The sequence below is a fragment of the Mustela putorius genome, unplaced genomic scaffold (assembly GCF_011764305.1).
Source record: "Mustela putorius furo isolate JIRA1106 unplaced genomic scaffold, ASM1176430v1.1 tig00003858_pilon_pilon_pilon, whole genome shotgun sequence".
NCBI lineage: Eukaryota > Metazoa > Chordata > Mammalia > Carnivora > Mustelidae > Mustela > Mustela putorius.
In genome coordinates, this window is record NW_025422010.1 from 17,194,531 (window position 1) to 17,220,836 (window position 26,306).

At 44.6% G+C, this 26,306-nt stretch overlaps 1 protein-coding gene and 1 long non-coding RNA gene across 2 annotated transcripts in view; one reads left to right on the plus strand and one right to left on the minus strand.

The window, feature by feature from the left end:
* The window catches only part of COLEC12 (collectin subfamily member 12), a 193,608-nt gene that overhangs the window by 163,210 nt on the left and 4,092 nt on the right, over positions 1 to 26,306 (plus strand). The window contains exons 6-9 of the mRNA XM_004742808.2: positions 9,743 to 10,231; positions 11,185 to 11,321; positions 12,772 to 12,881; positions 18,644 to 18,789. Of these exons, the coding sequence (XP_004742865.1) occupies positions 9,743 to 10,231; positions 11,185 to 11,321; positions 12,772 to 12,881; positions 18,644 to 18,789 (882 nt within the window). The remainder of the gene's footprint in view (positions 1 to 9,742; positions 10,232 to 11,184; positions 11,322 to 12,771; positions 12,882 to 18,643; positions 18,790 to 26,306) is intronic.
* LOC123387624 lies at positions 11,327 to 12,775 on the minus strand. Its single transcript, XR_006602065.1, has 2 exons — positions 12,431 to 12,775; positions 11,327 to 11,624 (listed from the first exon to the last, which is right to left on the minus strand). It is a non-coding gene; the product is annotated as an uncharacterized LOC123387624 (long non-coding RNA).

Consider the following 26,306-nt stretch of genomic DNA (forward strand, 5'->3'; position numbering starts at 1 on the left):
GACCTGGAGAGGCTAGAATAGTTAAGAGCTTCCAACAAAATGGAAGAGATAGGGAATTGTAAAATCCCGCTTGAGGTTGGAAAAGGCCAGACAGACAGATGTTGATGGAAGAACATGTGCATGAAAAGCATGGTGGTTTTAATCGACTGTAAGCAAGTCACTGTGTCTGGCAGTGAATCTAATGTGATCTTTGATTATATCAATGAAAATGATAGTAGGTGATACCTTACGCTGTTCAGTATGGCAAGACTACCCCTGCAGGATAGTGTGTACTTTGAGGGACCTCTTTCAAAGGGTCAGTGACAGACCAGCATGCTCGAGAAAAATACACCCAGGATTATGGAGTCTAAATGTGGTTGGGGAAGGATTGCAAGACCCGGAAACGTTAACCTGTAGGAGACACTGTTTTAGTGGAGACAGGGCAGCTATCTACAGGTATTTAAAGACTATCATGTGGGGGGCGCCTAGGTGGCTCAGTGGATTAAAGCCTCTGCCTTTGGCTCAGGTCACGATCCCAGGGTCCTGGGATCGAGCCCCGCATCGCATCGGGCTCCCTGCTTAGCAGGGAGTCTGCTTCCTCCTCTCTCTGCCTACTTGTGATCTCCGTCTGTCAAATAAATAAATAAATAATCTTAAAAAAAAAAAAAGACTATTACGCGGAAGAAATTTCATGTGACATCTGAGGAGGCTGAAACAGGACTAGTGGGTATTCATGAATAGAAAACAAATTTTGGTTTTATGTGATGTTCCTTATAAAAATTGGTGTTGCCTGTAAATACAGTGGCTTCCCTGAGCAATATTGGTGTCTCAGCTCCAGAGTAGACAGACATCGTGGGTATGAGTCCTACTCTGAATAAGGGGCAGGCTTTCAGATAATCAAAGTTCTCCAGTGATTGCTTTAGTTTTTTCCTATTCTTTCTCAACCTAAATTCAAAAGAAGGGCAGATCTCTGTAGTTGGGCAACCACATAAACTAAGAGCTTTCTCAATTTCTCTTGGCACTGTGAAACCTTAGAAAATCCTGTTGCAGTACTCTGGATATTTTCTAGCTATAAGTTTTACAGTTTTATTATTCCATCCAGTTGCTAGCTTGCCTTCTACAAGTAAACTTCTAACATATTTAGTGTGTAGACAGTGTTGCTTGGCAGCTAAGGAAGTGTACGAAAAGCTTTTAACTGAAGATTTAGACCCTGGCTTTCAATTAGGTAATGTTTCCACTATTGTGATTATTTTTATTCACTAATATTGAGTGTGGATGCACTGAGAACTTGATTCAAACTCTGTAAGACAGGTACTTATTTATTTTCTTTCTTTTTTAATTTTTTTAAAGATTTTATTTATTTATTTGACAGATAGATATCACAAGTAGGCAGAGAGGCAGGTAGAGAGAGAGGGGGAAGCAGGCTCCCTGATGAGCAGAGAGCCTGATGTGGGGCTTGATCCCAGGACCCTGAGATCATGACCTGAGTGAAGGCAGAGGCTTTAACCCACTGAGCCACCCACGTGCCTCGATTTTCTTTCTTTTTTTAGAGAGTGTGTGTGAGCCAGGGGCAGGGAGGGGTTTGGTGAAAGGCATGAAAGAGAGAGAATCTGAAGCAGGCTTCATGCCCAGCACGGAGCCCACCGTGGAGCTCAGTCTCACAACACTGAGATCGTGACGGTTAACCAACTGAGCCACCTGGGCATCCCAAGTAAGATGGTACTTACAAGATTATCACCAGTTTATAGATGAAACTAAGGTTTGGAGAGGTGTTTAAGGAACTTGCTCAAATTCACAGAGATGGCAGCAGCTAAACAGGATCTGAGCCCAGGCTTTCTGGTGCCAGGGCCCATGCTGTTAACCCCATCTTGGATCACCAAAAGTACATGCCCTTCTTCTCCGTCCTCAGGTGCCCCTGGAGTCTGTGAGGGCAGGGAGCTGGGATTTCATTCTAAGTTCGGCAGGGAAGTTTTAGGCATGGTGGGGACATGATCTGATTTACATTTTTAAAAGGTCATTCTGGGTGTGGGGAGGGGAGTGAGGTGGAAGAAAGATAGATTACAGGGAGCAAGCAGGGCGACAAGGGTCCAGTGCGGGGCTCTGGGACAGTTATGGGTGACTTGGAGGTAAGAGAAATGGGTCTCCTCAGGAGTGTTATAGGCAGACCCAAGGGCAGGCTTGTCCTTCCTTGGCCATCAGGACCCTGACTGGCTTTAACCAGCTATGCTCCCCAAGGGGAAGAACCTACAGATGGAAGGGGATAGGAGTATTCAGAGTTCACATCAACCTGTTCTTGACCCCATTTGGTGCTCAGGATCCTGGAGTTTCCTACCCAACGTGTTCTTAGCCCAGAGGAGCAGCCTTGGCTTGCTTGTGGTGCTTGTGGAGGGGTGTGGACAGAAATGGAACACAGAAATGGAACATCAAGTGCTCAGTGCATCCACACTCAATATTAGTGAATAAAAATAATCACAATAGTGGAAACATTACCTAATTGAAAGCCAGGGTCTAAATCTTCAGTTAAAAAGCCTTGGTGCTTGTGGAGGGGTGTGGACAGAAATGGAACACAGGGTCAGGGGCTGATGTATGTGATTGGACAAGGCTGATGGTGGATCGATAGTGGAGGGTGAGGGAAAGAGAGGAGCAGAACGTCTTCTCGGTTTTTAGCTTGAGCACGTAGGCTCAAGGAAGGACAGACTGGGGAGGTCTGGGGAGGTTCCGGAAGAGAGGCCCATTTAGACATATTAAGTGGAACATGTCTACGAGGAGGAGGTTTCTGACTCTGTTTCTAAAACACTGGAGATCCTGGCTTCTGAATGCTATTTTCCTTTTCTCATTTGCCTTCTCCTGAAACTTTCATCCTTGGTCTTTTCATTACCTGTGCTTTTTGTGAATTGACCTCAGAAACATCTCTAGTTGCCCCCTTCTGTTCCGTCTGTTCAACTTCCTATAGAACAGGATTGTCCATGAGGTGTTCCCAGAGAACAAGAGACTGGGGGCAGGGCTCCATTTCCCAGTGCACTTCCTTGCTCCCTCTCGCCTTTTCCTCCAAGCAGATCTCTTCCCCGAGGAAGAGGGAGAGACAGGACAAAGCAGGAGGGAGGAGCCAGGATTGGATTCACTTTGGATTATGCTGGCCTTGCCTCTGCAAGGTTCAGAGTGCTCTCATGCTTTCTGGGACATCCTTTTGACTCGCACTTCATGAACCCTCATGCCTACGGGATGGCTCACAAGAGACACTGGCCTCATTGCAAAATAGAAGCGGAAGCTGACGGCTTGCACTAAACTAGGTGGTAATGTGGAAATAGACTTTAAGCTCCATGTTGAATCCCAGCAACAGTTATCTCTGTACCTGTAAACCAACAAAACAAAACAAACCTTACTAAGAATGCCTTATTTTTTGGTACAAATACTATAAATATTTTTAAGCTCATTATGTATATGGAGGACTTCGTATGTCATAATGCATAATGCGGAGAATGTGAAGTTGCCCCCTCCTCGCCCAGGCAGAGGGCCCCCTTCCCCTGCTCTTCTGAGAGAGGCATCAGATTCAGTAAGTGAGAACAAGAATTCTGGAATGGGACAGACCCAAACACAAACCACAAGTTCCTCATCCTCATCTGCATCTACCCTTTCAAGTGATGAGAACTTAAGGAGATAATGTAAATAAAGATTTTAGTGCAGTGCCTAGCAGGTGGTGGGCTAATATTCATACCCAAGTGTAAGTTCAGCACCTCTGCAAGATTTCCCCTCTTCTGCAGCCGCAGCCGCTACATCACAGTGGAAGACAACAGCTTCATGTGCCCAAGGAATAAAATTGTACAGAAGCAGGTCAACCTCGATTTGGGTCTAACAGTGCTTACTGCTGGTAGCCTGCGGCCCAGCCCTGGAGAGGACTCAGACTCAGGTGGTGCTGACAGCCAGCTTCAACTCATTTTTCAGTCCCGTGTTTTCAATATGCCAGGCATACTGCTGAGCCCTGGGTTCAGGGGTCTGCTTTCATTGTTACATCTCTTTAAGGTAGGAATTACCAGCAGTCTCCATTTGCAGGGCTGGGAACCATGGCACAGAGAGCCCGAGTAACTTTTCCAAGGTCAAGGAGCTAGTAAATTGTCAGTGCTTAACCTTGGATCTTTCTAGTTCCCAAAGCCGTGCTTCCACATGACCCCCCGCTGCCGTGTGATAATGAAAGAGAACAGACGGCATGTTGAGAAGTTGAAATGTGGGAGACTTTATTTTCAGGAGAGCAATTGGTAGAGGTTAAGTAAGAGACTGACATTTGAGCTGCTAGGAGGACTGAAAGGCTCAGGCAGGAGGCCTCAGTTTCTCTTGTTGCCAACCCTGTCCACTCTTGCCACGCTTCCTCAAACAAACCCGTTTATCTGAGGACCCTTCAGAGCAGGCACTGGAAGGCATAGAAGCAGACTGTTGCCAGGGGGTGAGAAATGGTGGTTTAAATATACCCTGTGGACAAGGGTGTGTTTGTGGAGAAAGAGCCTCTGGGGATTTCCACAAGGCTCTTAAACGTGAGGTTAAGAATTGAATTAATTTTCAAAATGATTGCCAAATAATATCCTGTCCATTTCCTAGTGAAATAAGGGCTTTGAAAGTACCTCAGTGAAACAGGATGACTTTTTCATAATGTAGGTATTTAGTAAATGTTTGATTAATTTAGATTTTTTAAATGAGAAGCAGAATGTCTCCAATTATATTACTAATTTTCTCTAGCTTCCAAACTTACCGGTAGCTAGAGGTTCTAAAATCAAGTCTCCAAAACTTTGGACGGCAGTAAGAATCAAAGCGGTTTCTCTACTTTCTGTCTTGTTGGCAAATAAATTGGAAACTTATCTCAAGGGTAGGACACAGGGCTGGGCCCTCCCCAAGGTCCACAGTTTGGTGTCCAAAACAGAAACAGCGCAGCGATTTAAAAATCATCTGTCCTCTTCTAACAGCTTGTTTGGAGGATTCCGGTGTCTCAGGCTCCCTGCTCTGGAAGGAGAGGAACACGGGGAGGCCTTGCCAGCAGTGAAATACAGGCTGCTCCCCGGCCTGGTCTAAGTCAGACTCAGACATTTCGGGAGCTTGGGCTGGCTTTGCCAGTACCGCAGTGTGTATCCTGGCATTTCAGAATGGGAACCAGGGAGCCACTCGCTTGGCCTTGAAAGCAACTCTCAAATTTGCTTTTGAGAGAGCCATCACACATGCCTCCACCTGGGAGCTAACACATTCTCAACTCTGAGGACAAGTCATTACTATGCATGCTTAGAAATACTCTTGTGTTATTTATCTCACTGTTTTGGTTTTAAGGCACTAGGGGTGGCTTGTCTTTTATTTCATTTTATTTTCACTTCAACAGCTGCCCAATAAAAGGTGCATGTAAGACCTCAAAGTCTGGGATCATCCAGATGCTAACAAGCGATACTACCATCCTGTGTCCTAGAGGAAGATATACCCATTAATAATCTCTTTTATGAGCATTAATAATCTGTTTTTCTGGATGTCCAGTACTGGCTTTTCGAGTGGTTTTAGCTCTTTTTTCTCAAGAATTTTTAAAAAGAAATAAGTAGGAAACATCTAGGTCTTAATGAGCAAAGTATGGTCTTACTGAATATGTAAGTATCAACTGAATCCTCTTACATATGGGGGACACATAGAATATGTTTTTATTTAGCTCAGCATTGGAAGGCCAGCTTCCTGCTCTAGCACCAAGACGATTTTCCCAAGGCTGGGGCAGCTGTGGATGAAGAAGTCAGTAACACGGTGCTTGCCAGGAGGTTATCCACAGTGATGAGTATTCAAACTAATTAAAACAGTCAGATAACTGATTTGTGATTGATGTAGTGCTTCATGCAATAATTAATTAATTAATTAATTAATTTAAAAAATCAGTTTTTATGCTTACCCAGCTGGCAAATGCCTCGCAAGTAAGATTTATCAAAGGCAACAACTTGCATCATCTTTTGACATCTTTTTCTTTCTTCCCCAAGATCTAGAAGTTAGCATCTGCCGATACTTTGCACTGGCTGTGGGATCCATGGTTGGTGCCATTCTTAAAATAAGCCAGTACTTTTGTGTGGAGTGAGTAGGGACATTTGAGCAGCACTTCAGAAGGAAATAGCTATATACCATAAACTACCCAACCCCAGAAAGAAATAAGATTAATGAAAAGTGGTCATCCTAGATGAGGTAGGTCTTGGATTCATATCAGGAGAGGAAGAGAGAACCGTGTGTCTTTGGAGGTCTGTCAGAAACCAGTGGAAGGTGTTCTGGGAGAAACAGAACTCCCTGTCACATTGGTCTGTCCCATTAGGTAGACAGACCCCTGAACAGTCTCTCTTCCAAGCACACAGGTAAACTCCTTTCCCATCACCTGCAAGTATAGTAACAAACCCAGTTGTGAGCCATTGAGAAACACTGATTGTTGGCAAAACCCATAAAAAGAATAAGGATAAAGAATCTCTAAAACCCTTGAATTTCCCAACAGACCTTCTCCATTATTTAGATTCCATAAGGCTGAACGTAGAACATTAAACAGAAATAGGTGAGAAGAAAAGGTACTTTTATTTTTGCTATTATTCTAACAAATTAGAATTTTTTTTTTTTTTTGGCCCGTTGTCAGTATCGTTCCACTAGAACTTCCACAATGCTACAACCATTATGTAGGAATGCATGCGCCACCTTCCCACTGTTAATCTCTAGGCTGCTATTTCTCGACTACACAAAGGAACTAAGATCCTTTTTCACAGAAGATAGATTTGGCAGTGAAAATCCACCTTCCTTATCTTTACTAATACACTTAATGAGCCTCTTCAGTTTAAAAAAGAAAAAGAAAAAACCCTCGGATTGTAGATGCAGAGACCATTGGATCAATTCTTAAACGTGAGTAGAGTCAAGAGAGACCAGTCTCCCCAGGGTCATTTCATAGTAGCAGCCAGGGTCATCCTGAGATGTAGACTGAGTGGAGCTATGCTTCTTAGAATAAGGTGAGGGATACCAGTCAGGCCATTTTCCTCCAGAAACCTCTCCCTTTTGGTCTCTCCTGGGACCCAAAATGTTGGCATTAGTGCGCTAGGTCTTTGGATCTGTGACGCACATTCATTTGGCAAACCCTGTCTGAAAAACGAGTATGCATGAGACATTGCTAGCTGCTAGTTGGGGAAGTGCCCTCAAAGAACAGACAAGAACTAAAAGTTGAGAGAAAAAGGAACCACTTCCACCTGGGAGGATTGTATGGTAGGCGGACCGGAATTTTCCAGATGGATGTAGGCAGAGGAAATTGTAAGAGCTGAGCTGCAGAAGGGCAGAGGAGGATGGAGTAAACACATGCAAGACCAGGCCGTGAAAGCCTTGATTTAACACCGGGTGACCAAGTAGTGGGGGCTGAATATTCTAGAGCAAGTGGAGATCAGATCATTGAGTAAGAAGGACAAATGTAGGAAACATGTGGAGTGGAGTCAAGGGAGAGGAATCAAAGGTAGGAAGAGCAGTTAAGAGGTTAGCACCCACACTGGGTCGTGATGAGTGACGGAAGAGATGGTTGTGATGACGTCATGAAAGGTGTAACAGTAAAGTGAGGATAAGGTCCGTTTTAGACACGCCAGGTTGCAGGTGCTGGCAAGACATCCCAGAGAAAGGGGGACCACCTGACTATGAGATAAGGACCAGGAGAGCTGACGATTGAGAAGCGCCAACAGGAACTGGGGGACAGAAGTCAGTGAGTTGGGTTCAGAGAGAAAATTTTTCATCACAAAGTCTTCTCAAGTCTCTTGCTTATGAAGCAGATAACCCTAGAAAGGGACACACTGAAACCAGTCCGAACCATTAGCATAAACTCTGTTACAGCTCAGTAGAATGCCAATAAATCCAAGGACGACATCATGGGTAGCCTTAAATAAGGAAATAAGCCTTAAATAAGGAAAGCTGAGTCCAGCGCCAAGGTTCTTGCTAAGGGAGAACAGAGATGGGTGGACTAGTTGGGGCCATGGATAGTGTGAGGGTACAGTGGATGTCCACTGAGGCTTAGAAAGGGGAATGGGTCAGAGAGATCGCCCTACGGAGGCAGGAAGGCCTACGTCACTGTTCTGTCTTGTCCAGCTGGTGGGGGACGACTGGGTAAGAGGGATCAAGAAAAACATAGGGTGGGAGCCCCACGCACGCTTCATCTCCCCAGCACTTCTGCCCAGCCAGCCTGAAAGGCTTTCTACTTCTATGGAAAGAATGAGTATTGATCTCTTTCACTTAACTCCTGTAGAACCGTGAGATTTCAGAAACTCAAGAATTCTGGAGAGTAGAATATTTGAGAATGGGGTCCTCCCAGGTCCAGTTGTTTCCACATAAGAAGGAATTCCTGGGCCAGCTCCACAGCTAGACTGTGACTGTCCACGTCTCATCCTCCTGGGTGTATCTGTCTTGACGAGCTAGTGTTGAGTAAGAAGTTTGGCGTCTCTGGCTCTACCTATCCTCACATGTGCTCTGGGAATCAAAAGTCATAGATGAAGGTCAGGTGACATAATGTATGTGAAAGTACCCTGAAAACTCATTCACTCTATAAATCCTGGTTGTGGTGTATTTGCGTGCAGTTCCCTGTTGCCCCTGAGAACTTACAGGAAAAACAATCTCAGGTTACGTGACCTTCTCTAGGATGATAAGGGAAAAGCAGATAGTTGCGTTCTTCCTTTGGGAATAAAGGATGTCCTTTTTTTCCCTTGCCTGCTCAACTTGATGGTCACCTGTTTTTTTTCTCTAGCCCACCTTCCCTGTTTGCATTATTAGACTAACAAGCTGGGAGAGAGGACACTCTTCTCAGCTCAGCCCGTCGAGCCCTTTCCCACCAAGACCCTCTGAGCCAAGAGTGAGGGATGCTCAGCAGCACAGTGGAGGAGACAAAAGGGCCAGCAGTGACAGGACAGAGAAGAGGCTGGCACCTGGTGTGCTGAGGGAGTTAGCAGGCTGGTGCCTCTCAACATTTGATGGCATCTTTCTTCAACTTTGTTCCCATAGCCCCTTGCACAGCACTTGGCATATAGCAGGTTGTTAATAAATATTAGTCACATTGAAACAAGATGGGATTGGGAGGGAGACAAACCATAAGTGACTCTTAATCTCACAAAACAAACTGAGGGCTGCTGGGGGGTGGGGGTTGGGAGAGGGGGGTGAGGTTATGGACATTGGGGAGGGTATGTGCTATGGTGAGTGCTGTGAAGTGTGTAAACCTGGCGATTCACAGACCTGTACCCCTGGGGATAAAAATGCATTATATGTTTATAAAAAATAAAGGGAAAAAAATGAAGATGATAATAATGTACCCCCCAAAATAAATAAATATTTGTCAAATTAATGAAAAGAAGGGGAAATCTGTGGGAGGGAATCCCCCAATCCCAACCTGCACAGTTTTTCTGCTGGTGACAGAAAAGTGCCAGACGACTAAGGGAACCCAGGTTAATGGTGTGATCACTGCTGTGGGGTCGGCGGGAAAAAGACATCTGTGGACACCAGAGGGCTGTGTGCCATTAAGAGATATTCTAAATGCTTGGATCAGAAAGGGTGAACTTAGTAAAGAAAACTTTCCATTAAAAAAAAAAACAAAACAAAACAAACAAAAAAACCGTCAACAACAGTATGGTGAAACAAGTAGCCCTCCTTAATGTATATACTTCAGAAAAAATCTATTTTTTTAGTTGGAGAGTTTTTAAGAAGATAAATTCTTCACCACTACTCACAGTGGATTTCATGTTCACACCACGTATGCTTTTTTATATTTTAGGTCCTCCTGGCCCCAGGGGTCCAAAAGGTGACAGAGGACAGCAGGGACCCCCTGGTCCCACTGGCAACAAAGGACAGAAAGGAGAGAAGGGGGAGCCTGGTCCACCTGGCCCCGCCGGTGAGAGGGGCCCAATTGGGCCCGCCGGCCCCCCTGGAGAACGTGGCGGCAAAGGCTCCAAGGGCCTGCAGGGCCCCAAAGGCTCCCGTGGATCCCCCGGGAAGCCTGGCCCTCAGGGCCCCAGTGGGGACCCAGGCCCCCCTGGCCCAACCGGCAAGGATGGACCCCCTGGCCCTCAGGGCCCTCCTGGCTTCCAGGGACTGCAGGGCACCGTGGGAGAGCCAGGGGTGCCTGGACCACGGGGGCTGCCAGGCTTGCCTGGGGTGCCTGGCATGCCGGGCCCAAAGGGTCCCCCCGGCCCCCCAGGCCCATCGGGGGCAGCGATGCCCCTAGCCCTGCAGAACGAGCCAACCCCCACACCTGAGGCTAATGGTAAGTCTGAGACTTCCCTCACACCCGGGGTCAGGGGGGCTCTGTGCACTTATGGCCAGCCCCAGCATGCAGCCCCGTGTGCCCCCGTGCCCCACTTTGCTTGGCTTTGAAGGCTCTGTGAGGGCAGCACATGGCCTTGGCCGCTCTCACAGACCTCTGCCCCTGGTGGGGTCTCTTGGGCACTTTGTGCTTCTCTGTAAACGCCATCATGTTCTATCACACTTGTTTATTTAGACGAGTCAGGCCCTTGGGGACAAATGCATCCCCTCCATGCAAGTCTGAGGCTGGCTCCCCCCAGCCAGTCTTGTTCTCATCGTATGCCCCTCAGTAACCGTGTAGATGGAACTTTCTGTCACTAAAGCCCAGACTGCCTGGTTTTGAGAGGGTGTTCTGGTGCTTCTACCTTTTTAAATTCAATTACCAAATTTGGATAATTTGGCAAAACCCTCAATGTCTGGTTAGTGACTAAGCCTATTTTTGTCTCCTTTGAATCACACCCAATTCCACTTGATTTCCTTAAGCACGACTCTGGTCGTCTTCGTTTTTTTCCACAAGCCCCGTTTTGGTTGTGGGTTCTCCCCTCTATCGATGGGTTCCATAGGACTCCAGACTGATGTGGCACATCTGTGGATGCTCAGCCTTTTGTTGTTTCTGTTCTGTCATTCTAAAGACTAATCCAGACGCAGAGGAACTAAGTCCCAGTGTCCGTAACTTTCCAGGCTCTGTAGTTCTTACTACTGTGTCCTCTGCGGCCTGCCGCCCTCCTCCCCACTAGCGTCTGCTCCCAGCCTGTCCAGCACGGGCAGGCGCACACATGGACGCGCGAACTGCTCCTGGCCTTGGAGGGAAGCAAGGCCAGAGCCACGGCCTCTTAAATATAACTGAAGAAGGGCGTAGTGTTTTGTATGTGTGTTGGTTTTTTTAATTAATATTTTAAACGTCTGTGCTCCTAGGCTGCCCCCCTCACTGGAAGAACTTCACGGACAAATGCTATTATTTTTCGGTTGAGAAAGAAATTTTTGAGGATGCAAAACTCTTCTGCGAAGACAAGTCTTCACATCTCGTTTTCATAAACACAAGAGAGGAACAGGTATGTTTGCAGTATGCTTGGAGAAAACTATCATTTAAGGATTGTTTACATCTGGAAATTGCATGCTTATCTGGGGATTCAAAAGTATCAAAAATCCGTAAGTCACATAAACACAGAAGGCCGCATTCTGGCGATTTGGGCTTTATCCAGTGACAAGAGCATTCGTGGCATGGGAATTAACGTCCTCTTGCTTCCACCTGGAAGATACTGCTGTATTAAGCCTGGAGAGGATGGCTCCTCCCAGTGGCTTCTCCCAGAAGAGCTGTAATATGGAAGAGAAGTCCGCTGGCTGGCACCAGACACCTGTGGAGAGAGAAGCCAAGGGGCGTGAGCACTATGTAGGGGTGGGTGCAGGGGATGAGGTGTGTGGCCTCAGCAGCAGAGAAGGCCCCAGGGCCGAGCTCCCTCATGATCACGCTGGTGACCACTCCCTAGGCCCCTACCATGGGCCGGGCACTGTACAAGGCATCTCTCCGTTAAACCTCACAGCAAGCCCAGAACCTGTGTATTATTATCCCCCTTTTACAGATAAGAAAACTGAGGCCCCATAAGGTTTAATGGCTTTATTCATAGGATGACAAGTAAATGCAGAGCTGAGACTGAAACTGAGGTCCCTCTAGCAACAATGCCAGTGCTCTCTGGTGCCACACTGTTCCAGTGACCTCCTTCCTTTTCCCTAAGTATCTTCAGCAGACGCAGCCCTGACAACGGATGTTTCCTGCACTAACTGGGGCTGGGCATCCAGTCAGAGGCCTGGGTTTTAGAATATGCAGACTTGGGTTCCGTCTCAGCTCAGCTGCTCACTACCTTGGTTGCTGGGAAGCTTACAGAAAGGTTTGTGGCACGTGGCCATGGGAGCTGGCCCGAGGAAGCGCTCGATAACGCCATGGCTGTTTGTGTCATCAGAACACTGGAGCGACAGGTGATAGAAAGGAATGGAGCCTGGTGGGATTCATTAAGTTGTCTGGGTGATTTAGAAGAAGAGGAGCATCCCTTAAATATCATTTACAAACCTATAGGAGGAAAACGTGTCCAAGCCCCCAACCACTGCAAAAAAAAAAAAAAAACCAGGTGCAATTAGAAAAAAAAAAGCAGAAGCATGTACACACCGTAACACACCTTCTCTTTTAAACGTCCTTTCTTGGGGTGCCTGGGTGGCTCAATGGGTTAAGTCCTCTGCCTTCAGCTCAGGTCATGATTCCAGAGTCCTGGGATCGAGCCCTGCATCGGGCTTTCTGCTCGGCGGGGGGCCTGCTTCTCTCTCTCTCTCTCTGCCTGCCTCTCTGTCTACTTGTGATCTCTGTCAAATAAATAAATAAAATCTTAAAAAATAAATAAAATAAACGTTCTTTCTTTTCCCCAAATGTTGCAAGGAAGGGGGCATTCCTCCAGATACCTGTTTCTCCCCCCCACCCCAATAATGACACACTGCCACTGATTTGTGTTTCAGCAATGGATAAAGAAGCAGATGGTAGGGAGAGCGAGCCACTGGATTGGCCTCACAGACTCAGAGCATGAAAACGAATGGAAGTGGCTGGATGGGACATCTCCAGAGTATAAGTGAGTGTTCAGAGCCTTCCAGGCTGTTCTCTGGTTCTCACCCCTTCTCTGGCCCCTTGCAATCTCTTCTTTAAACACCCTGTGTCTGCTACCCGTTGTGTATTTCCATGTGTGGTTGAGAATCAGTATGCTATAAACTACTTTTTGGGTTTGTTTTTTGTTTTTTTTCTTTTCATGGCATGAATTTTTTTTCATTCCTATGGAAAAAAAAAATCAGAGACTCGTAACATCTCGCAGTAGGGTAACTGTGGTGAGGTGTTCTCTTCCATTGCTGCTGTGAAGGATAAGACTACACCAGGCACGATGAGAGCTCGCCCCTCTTCAAGGGCCGGGAGCTCGCTTCAGGATAACAACATTGTCAGTGGCCCTGACCCCAGCTGGGCTTCTGGCCAGAGTGTGATTTATGAACTACAAGTTTGTGACAGATGCACCAGGAACAAAGATGTGGTGTGTGGGAGATAATCATCCTCTATGTGTTTGAGAAGTCCTTGTTAGTGTGGTGTGACCTGAATTCTATAAAGGCAGCAACAAAGAATGGAAACCTTTTACAATACCTGCACAGGCTCCCAGGCTCATGGAGACTTCTGGGCCCCTCTTTTCAACCGCTAGGGCTGTCCTCTCCACTCCTTCCTTAATACGACCCCAGGGCCAGGAGATGGCTGAATTGTACCAATTTGAATTTCACTTCTTCCAACTCCTGTTTTGCCTCTAATGAATGTGAAAATGTGCCACACATGGTACCACATGCAGCAGAATTTATGAAAACTCACCTCTAAATAACCAGCCTTTCCTTTGCTGGAGAAGAGAAGGCAGACCCTGCAGAGGCTCAAGCAGGCATGAGGGCGACATGGTTTGGAGGTTTGGAGGCAGCCACTATCACGGCATGGGGAGGAAACCGTGAGGTGCCTCAGGCTAAGACTGTGTCGGGAGTACTGAGGCTTGGCCTGTCCTGTTGTGGACAAGGACAGGGAGCCAGGGCCAGAGGTGGTGGAGAAGCCAGAGTGAGTGTCTAAAATGTTTCTGTGGGGGCGCCTGGTTGACTTAGCAGGTTAAGCATCCAACTCTTGAGATTTCAGCTCAGGCCACAATTTTAGGGTGTGAGGTCCAGCCCCAAGTGAGCTTGAGCTCCAAGGAAAGTCTGCTTGAGATTCTCTCTCCCCGCTCTGTCCCCTGCTCACTCACGTGTGCTCTCTAAAAAATAAATACATCTTTTTAAAATTTCTTTGAGAGAGAAAGAGCATGGGAGTGGGGGCAAAAGGAGAGGGAGAAGCAGACTCCCTACTGAGCCAAGGTATCCCCTGCCAACTCAGGGCTCTATCCCAGGACCTTGGGATTATGATCTGAGCCAAAGGCAGATGATTAACCGAATGAAACACCAGGCACCCCTAAATAAGTCTTAAAAAAATGCTTCCAGGGGTGCCTGGGTGGCTCAGTGGGTTAAAGGCTCTGCCTTCAGCTCAGGTCATGATCTCAGGGTCCTGGGATCAAGCCCCACATCAGGCTCGCTTCTCAACAGGGAGTCTGCTTCCCCCTCTCTCTGCCTTCCTCTCTGCTTACTTACGATCTCTCTCTCTGTCAAATAATAAAAACAAAAAAATGTTTCTGTGTGCATGTATCTGGGCACAGGGATACAAATCTTCCATATGACAAGCAAGATTAGAGGCAGAAACCAGAGTAAGGCCATTTCTTTACAGAACAGTGACTAAACATCAAGATGGAACACTGGAAGGTTTTCAGTCTGCTTGGGGTGAGCCTCGCAGTTCTCCCAAGGCAAATGGTTATCTTCCTGCTGGGCCAACTACATATCCTGTGTGCCCCCTCTGCACCTGTCCTTTGGGAGAGGGAGCTATAGCACACCCTGGCACTCGGGGGGTTAGCTGGCGGTCAAAGAAGAACACCCAGCACAGCACAATTAAATACCTCAGGAGACTCAAAACTGTTGGAAAGGTCAGCGGTAGAGATGGAAGACGGACGTTATTAAAGGAAAAAGATAAAACTGGTCTTAGACAAGATTGCCACCTCCTCTCTTATCAGTCAGTTATCTTTTGGTCTCTTCTCTAAATCCCATTTATCTATTTAAATGGAAGGATACGCAAGGGAATAATACTAAGCAGGTCTTCTCTCCAAAAGTCCTATTTATACAACTTCCTAGTAAAGTGAGATAAAGACTATCAGATGTCCCATCATTATACATTCAGGAATCACAGATCTCAAATTCTGTAAACAAAATTGGAATCAAACCCCCTGCGTTGCTGGCAGGGATTAGGCAAACGTCCATCAGCAGGATCCAGCAGCTCAGGCATTGTTGACATGGCCAAAGGGGTCCCACAAGGTTAATGGAAATACACACAGAAAAGCAGCCGTGAAAGTAACCTCTTTTTCCGTCCAACCTCATTTCTCGCTGGCATCACCATGGCGATTTTTAATTCATGGAGATTTTTAATTCACTTGTTTCTTGTCGATGACGTAAGTTCCATGAAGGCTGGAATTCTGTCTTCTCCCTGCACTGCAGGGTTGCCGTCATGTAGCTTCATCCTAGCACATAGTAGGTGCTCTGGGGAGATCTGCTGGACTGAATGTGTGAATGAGTATTTCTCATTCTCGCTCTCATTTCTCACTCTTGCTCCCTCCTAAGTATCATCCCTTTTTTACTCTCTTCAGTTGATGGTTTCATCTAGATTATCTATTTGTCACTAGATTACTTTTCATTTTTTAAAAATCACAATATGTATATATTTAGTGTGGGGGAGACAATTCTACCTCATCTTCTCACCCTTTAACTGTAAATTTTACCCATCCTTTCCCACTACCCTCTGGTCGTACCTGATACTCCTGTCAAAAGATGTAGGGCATAGTCCTTGTTCTTTCTTTATTAATGTAGTGTTATTACATTGATTGATTTGTGGATGTTGAACCAACCTTGCAGCCCAGTAATAAATCCCACTTGGTTGTGGTGAATAATCCTTTTAATGTACTGTTGGATCCTATTGGCTAGTATTTTGGTGAGAATTTTTGCATTCGTGTTCGTCAAGGATATTGGTCATGATTCTTCTTTTTGATGGGGCCTTTGGTTTGGGGATCAAGGTAATGCTGGCCTCATAAAATGAGTTTGGAACTATTCCTTCCATTCCTGCTTTCTGGTACAGTTTCAGGAGAATAGTTATTAAATCTTCTTTAAATGTTTGGTAGAATTCCCCTGGGAAGCAGTCTGGCCCTGGGCTTTTGTTTGTTGGGAGATTTTTGATGACTGCTTCAACCTTCATCAAGATCAAAAGCTTTTGCACAGCAAAGGAAATAGTCAACAAAACCAAAAGACAACAGACAGAATGGGAGAAGATATCTGCAAATGACGTATCAGCTAAAGGGCTAGTATCCAAAATCTATAAAGAACTTACCAAACTCAACATCCAAAGAACAAATAACCCAATCAAGAAATGGGCAGAGGGGACGCCTGGGTGGCTCAGTTGGTTGGGCAGCTGCCTTCGGTCCTGGGATCGAGTCCCACATCGGGCTCCTTGCTCGGCAGGGAGCCTGCTTCTCCCTCTGCCTCTGCCTGCCTCTTTTTCTGCCTGTGCTCGCTCGCTCTCTCTCCCTCTGTCTCTGACAAATAAATAAATAAAATCTTTAAAAAAAAAAAAAAAGCTTAAAAGAAATGGGCAGAGGACATGAACAGACATTTCTGCAAAGACAACATCCAGATGGCCAACAGACACATGAAAAAGTGCTCCACATCACTCAGCATCAGGGAAACAGAACTCAAAACCACAGTGAGATATCACCTCACACCAGTCACAATGGCTAAAATTAACAAGTCAGGAAACGACAGATGTTGGAGAGGATATGGAGAAAGGGGAACCCTCCTACACTGTTGGTGGGAATGCAAACTGGTGCAGCCACTCAGGAAAACAGTATGGAGGTTCTTCAAAGAGTTGAAAATAGGGCTACCCTATGACCCAGTAATTGCACTACAGGGTCTTTACCTTAAAGATACAAAGGTAGTGATCCAAAGGGGCACGTGCACCTGAATGTTTATAGCAGCAATGTCCACAATAGCCAAACTATGGAAAGAACCTAGATGTTCATCAACAGATGAGTGGATAAAGAAGATGAGGTATACACACACACACACACACACACACACACACACATACATACATACATACACACATATATACACACACACAATGGAATACTATGTGGCTATCAAAAAACCTAAAATCTTGCCATTTGCAATAACGTGGCTGGAACTAGAGGGTATTATGCTGAGCAAAATAAGTCAATCAGAGAAAGACAATTATCATGTGATCTCTCTGATATGAGAAATTTGAGAGGTAGGGTGGGAGTCATGGGTTAGGGAGGGAAAAAAATGAAACAAGATGGGATCAGAATGGAGACAAACCATAAGAGACTCTTAATCTCATGAAATAAACTGAGGGTTGCTGGGGGTTAGGGGGTAGGGATAGGGTGGCTGGGTTATGGACATTGGGGAGGGTATGTGCTATGGTGAGTGCTGTGAATGGTATAAGCCTGACAATTCACAGACCTCTACCCCTGGGGCAAATAATACATTATATATAGATAGATATAGATATAGATACAGATATGATATAGATAAAGAAAAAAATGACATAGGGCAATAGGGGCTGTGTCCTCAGGTGACCGTAGGACACCCTATGGCTGACAGGACAATGAGTAATTGTTTATGGGAAGAACCTTCCGCCGCACATGTTTTTTCAGACCCTCCACATGAGGCAAGCTTGTCTTCTCAGGCAGTAACCACAAGCTTTTATGCAAGAACCTGCTTCTTATAGAAAATTCAGCTTTCAAGTTTTGAGTCCTAGAAGCACATCTAATGTATTGTGTAGAAACAGAATTGAGAAGTGCAGACTCAGGCAAAGTGGTGTTTTGAGCTGCAGCATCCAAGTTAACAAGCCCCCAAGTGAACGCATCCTAAAGAAAACTTGTTTTTGAGCATTTCCCTCCCAAAAAAGGCAGGGAAATGGATCAGTCATTTTCAGTAAGATTAAATTATTATTTCTATCTAAAGCAGGCTGTCATAACCCAGGGTTGGTGGGTGTAAATTCTCAGAAATGTATATCAACAGTCCATCACTTTCCCTGCCTGACACTCTAACTGGTCACGGGCAAGGTATCAAAATGTGCAAGAATCCCCCTGGTTCTCTTGTGAGTGAGAGAGTGTGTGTATCATGTCCATTGAGTGCATGTATAGTCACACATACATGCACACACACACACACACACACACACACACTGGAAGGTTACTCATCTAACCATGTTGCCAGAAGGATTCACTCCCTCAGCATTCTGATGCAGCAGCTCAGTGAGTTGATTTCTCTGTGGCAAAGATAACAAGCCTTCAGGGAGATGCTGTTACCCACTACCCTGCAAAACAGCTGCTTTTTATTCTGAATAAGAACACTTCTTTTTTTTTTTTTTTTAAGATCTTATTTATTTATTTGGCAGACAGAGATCAGAAGTAGGCAGAGAGAGAGGAGGAAGCAGGCTCCCTGCTGAGCAGAGAGCCCGATGTGGGGCTCAATCCCAGGACCCCAGGATCATGACCTGAGCTGAAGGCAGAGGCTTTAACCCACTGAGCCACCCAGGCACCCCTGAATAAGAACACTCCTTAAACAGTGCAAATGACAGGATGCAGTTTTGTTTGTTACATTTCTCTGCTGCTCTTGGGTAAAGAAAACTGTGGTGTGACTTGCAAATAACACTCAATTTCTGTTTTATTAAAAGAAATTGGAAAGCTGGACAGCCAGATAACTGGGGTCATGGCCACGGGCCGGGAGAAGACTGTGCTGGGCTGATTTATGCTGGGCAGTGGAATGACTTCCAGTGTGAAGACATCAATAACTTCATTTGCGAAAAGGACAGAGAGACAGGTAAGCAGGAGCGGGGATCTGAGAGTGGGCTGCAGAGCCTACCTCCTGTTCAAGGGTGACATATACGGAGGGTAAGGGCTTTGAATGCAGGCTCTGCAATGGGGTTCTAGTCCTGGTTAGGCCGCTTGTTAGAGGGGAAGGTTGTAAACCCCAGGGAAATAGTAACAGTATCCTCTTCATGAGGTTGTTGTGAGAGCTTAAATAAGTTAATAAATGTGCCTCAAACGTACAGGAGGTATTAGACTAACTGTTCTAGGTCATTAGCTTGTAATATTGTCAGTTAACAAATTTGGTACCAGTGTCGTGCCTCTTTTGTAGATTCCACACACGGAGATTTTAGGCGGCCAACCGTTCAAGTCCACGTGTATTTATTGAGTGTCTAATCTGGGCCAGGGGCTATGCTAGATAATGGAAGGAGATGGTCTATACCCCTGAAAAGCCTGTAAGCCGAAGAAGCTTTTGGATGTATCTATTTTTTATTTTAAAAGATCCTTATCTAAAGCTTCACATAATACATGACCCTTTTCAGAATGGGACATCTTTGTTTTCTTCATCAGGACTAGATTTAAACATTTATGGTAGGAGTAGGCGGAAATGGGGAGTGAATCCCAATAAGTATGAATTTTTTGTGGAGTGATGAAATGTTCTAAAATTAGGTACTTCTAAATTGTACAAATTTGTGAATATACTAAAAACCACTGAACTGTATACCTTAGGTGGATGAATTTTATATGTGAATTATGTCTCATAAAACCTTTATGAAAGTGGTAGTGGCAAACAAAAAAACCTCAAATACATTTTCTCAAACTATTGTTGGTAGTAACCGGGGCACAGATTCTCCATACATCCATTCAACAGTCAGGCGTCTAACTCTTGATTTCAGCTCAGGTCATGAGTTCAGGGTCCTGATTTGAGCCTCACAGTGGGCTCTGCACTCAGCGGGGAGTCTGCTTGCGGATTTTCTCTCTCTCCCACCTCCCCCCCCACAACCATTCACACATGCAGTCTCTGCTTGCAGAAGCAACAGCAGCTTAGTTTCCTGTCCAGGGGCTTTGGCCTAAGGGGCGGCCTCCAGTTTAGACCACATCTAGGGGCCTGTGGGTGTGTTCCTCGGGAACGGAGGGTAGTGGCTGCAGCCCTTGCACACTATCCTTCAGACTCACTTAAGCTCACTGGCATCTCCCAGAAAGGAGCTTAGACCCTTGTCCAGTGCACCCGTGTTTGCAGCTGTCACCAGGGGCCATCTCTACATGGCTTGATTCCAGTGGCCTGTGAGTCTTATACTCATGGATCCCGCAGGACTGTAACCAGCAGAGAAAGAGTTCTTACACAGCTACCACCCCCCTCCAGGACACAGCAAGAGGTAACAGAACCAGGAGCTCCACTTTCTGTGAAGGACACCTGTCTGCTTATCACCATGACTGCAGACTGCAGCCTGAGGTACAGGCTTGTGATGAAGGACACCTGTAAGGCCTGAATGTAATCATTTCCAGAGGTCTGGAGGACAATCACTATCTCTATGCGCTCTCTCTGCTGTGCTCCAGAGCACCAGCATCTCCTGGAGAGGAGCTCTTGCATGTGTCTGGTGGGCTAGGGGACCTATCAGGTTGGCATACATCTGAGGCCTTCCTCGGGAACAGAGGCTGGGGGATGCCATCTCTGTGCTCTCCCTGTGCCCACAGGTATTTCTGCAAATGACCCCTCCAGATCATCTGGCCCTGGTGGCCTTCAGAGCTTACACATGTGGTCCCACAGGACTTTATCTATTTGTAGTCTTTAAACACTGCTGCCTGAAGGTCTGACTTCCAATCAGCCTGCATCTAGGTGCTGACTGTGATCTTCTCCTTTGGGACACTGACCTTGGCACACCCTCAACTATGGGGAGCTATTAAAAATATGGGGCGCCTGGGTGGCTCAGTGGTTTGGGCTGCTGCCTTCTGCTTGGGTCATGATCTCAGGGTCCTGGGATCGAGCCCCGCATCGGGCTCCCTGCTCTGCAGGAAGCCTGCTTCCCTCTCTCTCTCTCTGCCTGCCTCTCTGCCTACTTGTGATCTCTGTCTGTCAAATAAATAAATAAAATCTTTAAAAAATAAAAAATAAAATAAAATAAAATAGTCTGCTTGGACAATCAGAAAGTTTGAGAGACAACCAAGAGCTAGAGTGGGTTTGAACGGTAAGGTTCATCTCCTACACACGGCCGCTCCTTAAGACTGGGAGAGGTGGTCTCATCTAATGCATTGAAACCAGCAGATAGTCAAGGAAAATGAAGAAACGGAGGAAAATGTTCCAAACAAAAGAGCAAGATAAAACTTCGGCAGCAAGGGGGGAGCCCTTCATAAAGTGGAGATAAGTAACTTCCCTGATAAAGTGCTCACGGTAATGGCCATCAGGCTGCTCACTGGAATACTGGGGAAGATGATGGAATAGGAGGATCCTGAGTTCACCTTGTGGCAAAGACACCCAAGAGAGCATCTACCTCCATGTGACTAACTGAAAACTGGCAGAACAGACCTCCCATAGCTAATCACACAGAGGAGGTCACATCCTAAGAGAAGGGAGGGACAGAGGTGTGGTTGGAAACCAAACCCCCACTGTGATTAACAGAAAATGGGAGGGACATCACAAGCATGGTGAGGCGAGAGGATAGAACCCCACGCCAGGCACCTGGAGAGCAAAGGGAAACTGCGTCCCTACCCTTAAAATGTCAGCATACGTAACTCTACCCAAGACACAGCACAGAAGCAGTAGTGAAAAACACCTGGGACTGGGGCACCTGGGTGGCTCAGTGGGTTAAGCCGCTGCCTTCAGCTCAGGTCATGATCTCAGGGTCTTGGGATCGAGTCCCGCATCGGGCTCTCTGCTCAGCGGGGAGCCCGCTTCCCTCTCTCTCTCTCTGCCTGCCTCTCCATCTACTTGTGATTTCTCTCTGTCAAATAAATAAATAAAATCTTTAAAAAAAAAAAAAAACACCTGGGACTTACCTTAGAACATGTGCTGGAAGGGCAGGGATCTGAAGATTTCTCTAGGGACAAAGTACTGGTGGGCACCATTTCTTTTTCCCAGCCTAGATAGCCAAGGCAAGCCAAGGGTAGCAAGCGAAGGGGAGCCAGTGCTAACACTCTCCATCTACCTTACATGCTCTGCCCTGGCATTCTCCAGACCCCCTGCCTCCCAACCAGCACACCCACCCATCTCAGCAAGCATCCCTCCAGAGCAGGTCCTACCCTGCCACACCTGGGAGGCAACCCTGGCCTGGATACCACTACTCCAAAGTGACTCCTGCCCTGGGAAGATGAGGGGATATTCCTACAGCCAGCTGCACAGGGAACAAGCCTATCCTTTGGTGGGCCTGCTCTGATGCAGGCAGCTAGCCTGACTGCTGGCCCCACCCATTCGTGAACTCATGGTGGCTGCTGACAGGCCTCTCAACACCATAGGGAGCAAACCCTGCCTGGTGCACCCACAGCAGGCAAAGTGGGTCATCATAGCTGGTTGTGCTGAAGGCAGTTAGCTCAGCCACAACAGGAGGACACATGCAGCCCACACAGGGGATGCCCTTGGAGCACCTGGTTCTGTTGACCAGGGGGATTGCATGATAGCACATCACAGGACCTCTTTTACACAAGGCTACTACTTTCAAACCAGGAATTGAAGCTGACTGACCTAATACATAGAAACAAACAGACAAAATGAGGAGCCATAGGGATATGTCCCAAATAAAAGAACAAGATAAAATCACAATAAAAAGCTAAATGAATGGACATAAACAATATGGCTGATAAAGAATTCAAGGCAATGGTCATAAAGGTACTCTCTGCACTTGAGAAAAGAATGTATGAACTCAGAATGTCAACAAAGAGATAGAAAATACAAAAAGAACCAGCTGGATGGAAAGATTTCAGTAACAAAGAATACACTCGAGGGAATCAAGCAGATTAGAGGATGCAGAAGAACAGATCAGCAGTCTGGAAGACAGGGTAATGGAAAGTGGCCAAGCTGAACAGCAAAAAGAAAAAAGAATAAAAATTAGAGTAAGTTAAAGGGCATTCTGTAACATCATCAAGCATAATAACATGCACATTATAGGGATCCCAGAAGAGAGAAAAGGGCAGAATACTTACTCGAAAACTTCCCTAATCTAAGGAAGGAAACAGACATCCAGGCCCAAGAAGCACACAGAGCCTCTAACAAGATGGAGCCAAGGATATCTACACCAAGACACATAACAATTAAAAGATAATGAGAATCTATGGGCTAAGTGGGTAATGAGTATTAAGAGGGCACTTGTGATGAGCAGTGGGTATTACAGGTAAGTGATGAATCACTAAGTTCTACACCTGAAACCAATTTTACCATATATGATAACTAACCAGAATTTAAGTAAAAATCTGGTGGTTGGAAATCAAGAGAAAAGAAAACTGGTATTTGCAAGGGAAACCCCATAAGCCTTATCATTCATAATTGAAACACAGTTTCCCAGATAATCAAAAGCCAAAGGAGTTCATCACCACTAAACTAGCCTTACAAGAAATGTCAAAGGGACATCTTTAAGCTTAAAAAAAAAAGTGCTAATTAGTGACAAGAAAACATACAAAAGTATAAATCTTACTGGTAAGGATAAATAGTAAAAGTGGTGGATTAAGCTCTTATAAATCTGGTAGAAGGTTAAAAGACAAAGTAGTAAAAATAACTATAACTACAAAAATTAGGAATATACAAGATGAAATGTGACATCAAAAACAAAATGTGGGAAATGGGAGTAAAGATGTAGAGCTTTAGAATGCAAACTTAAGTTGTTTTCAAGTTAAAATAGACAGTTATAAATATAAGTAGTTACATGTAAGCTTCATGGTAACAATAAAGTAAAACCTGTAGTTGATACACAGAAGATAAAAAGAATCTAAGCATACCACTAAAGCAAGTCATCAAGTCACAAAATAAGAGAGCAAAAGAAATGAATAGAAAGGAACTATAAAACAACCAAAAAGCAGTTTTTTAAATGACTAAGTATACACCTATCAACTGTTGCTTTAAGTGAATGAAATAAATTAAATAAATGAATTAAATTTTCCTCAAAATCAGCTACATGAAGTAGCCAAATGGATAAGAAAACAAGACCCATGCATATGCTGCCAACAAAAGACTCACTTCATACATAAAGATACACACAGGCTGAAAATGAAGGAATGGAAAAAGATATACCAAGCAAACAGAAACCAAAAGAAAGAGGGGATAGCTATTTTATATCAGACAAAACAGAGTTTAAACAAAGACTATATAAGAGACATTACATAATAATAAAGGGGTCAGTCCAACAAGAGGCTATAACATTTATAAATATTTATGAACCCAATATAGGAGCACCTAAATATATGAAACAAAGATTTAACAGACCAAATAGACAGCAATAGCAGGGGACTTTATTACCCAACTTACCTCAATGGCTAGATCACCCAGACAGAAAATCAATGAGGAAACATCAGCCTTAAACAATGTATTAGACCATATAGACTGAACAGATATACCAAACACTCCATCAAAAATCAACAGAAGGGGCGCCTGGGTAGCTCAGTGGGTTAAGCCTCTGCCTTCGGCTCAGGTCGTGATCTCAGGATCCTGGGATCAAGCCCCGCATTGGACTCTCTGCTCAGTGGGGAGCCTGCTTCCCCCTCTCTCTCTCTGCCTGCCTCTCTGCCTACTTGTGACCTCTCTGTCAAATAAATAAATAAAATCTAAAAAAAAAAAAATCAACAGAAAACATATTCTTCTCAAATGTACATGAAGCATTTGAGAATGTACATATATTAGGCCACAAGACAAGTTAAATTAAATTTAAGAAGACTGAAATCCTACCAAACATCTTTTCTGACCACAGTGATATAAAAGTAGAAATCAATTACAAAAGGAAAACTGGAAAATTCACCAATATGTGAAGATTAAACAACATGCTACTAAATAAACCAGTAGATCAAAGAAGAGATCAAAAAATTCCTTGAGACAAATGAAAATGGAAATACAACATACCAAAACTTACAGGATGCTGCAAAAGCAGTTCTAAGAGACTTCATAGCAATAAATACCCACCTCCATAGACAAGAAAAGCTCAGATAAGTAACCTACGTTTACATCTCAAAGAACTAGAAAATGAAGTCCAAAGTTAGCAGAAGGTAGGAAATAACAAAAACAAGAGCAGAAGGGAATGCAATGCCGACTAAGACACCATAAAAGCTCAATGAAAATAAGAGCTGGTTCTTTAAAAAGGATAAAACTGACAAAACTATAGCTAGACTCACCAAGAAAAAGAGAGAGCAGACTCAATTTTAAGTAAAATCAGAAATGAAAGTAGAGATATTACAACTAATACCACAGAAATACAAAGATCATAGGAGACTATTCTGAACAATTATTGACAGGAAATTTGACAAGCTAGAAGAAATGGATAAATTCCTAGAAACATAAACCTACCAAGACTGAATAACAAAGAAAAGAGAATACATGAACAGACAGATTAGTAGTAAGGAGATTAAATCAGTAATCAAAAACTTCCCAACAAACAAGTCCACAGCCAGAGGGCTTTACTGGTGCATTCTATCACCAGTATAAAATCTGATTTTATACTATCAAACAATGCAAAGAATTAATACTATCCTTCTCAAACTTTTCGAAAAAAGAGAAGAGAGACTACTTCTAAACTAATTTTACAAAGCCATCATTATCTCAATACCAAAACCAGAGAAGTATGCCACAAGAAAATTACAGGCCAATATCTCTGATGAACATAGATGCAAAAATCCTCAACAAAATATCAGCAAACTGAATTCAACAATATGTTGAAAGGATAATACACCATGAGAAGTGGGATTTATTGCAAGGAGGCAGGGATGGTTCAATATCCATATATCAATCAGTGGGATACATTCACAAAATGAAGGATCAAAATAATACCTCAATAGATACAGAAAAGCATTTGACAAAATTCAGCCTCCATTTAGAATAAAATAACTCTCAACAAAGTGAATAGAGAGGCCTCAACATAATAAAGGTCTTAGAAGATAAGCCGATAGCTGACATCATACTCGATGGTGAAAAGCTGAAAACTTTCTGTCTAAGATCAGAAACAAGACAAGGATGTGCCCATTCTTGCCATTTTTGTTCAATGTAGTATTACATTGAACAAAAGCATTAAGGAAGGCATGTGATATGATGAGTACTGGGTGTTATATGCAACTAATGAATCTTTGAACACTATACCAAAAACTAATAAGGTACTATATGTTGGCTTTATGTTGTACTGTATGTACTAATGATATACTATATGTTGAATTTAAATTTTTAAAAATCCCATTCAACTAACATATTTTTTTATGAAGATAAAAGTGTTTTCAAGTGTATGGGGTGGGGTGGAGTCCTAACCAGAGACATTAGAGGGAAAAAAGAAAAGGCATCCAAATTAGAAAGGAAGAAGTAAAACTGTCACTATTCACAAATGGCATGATTTTATATATAGAAGATCCTAA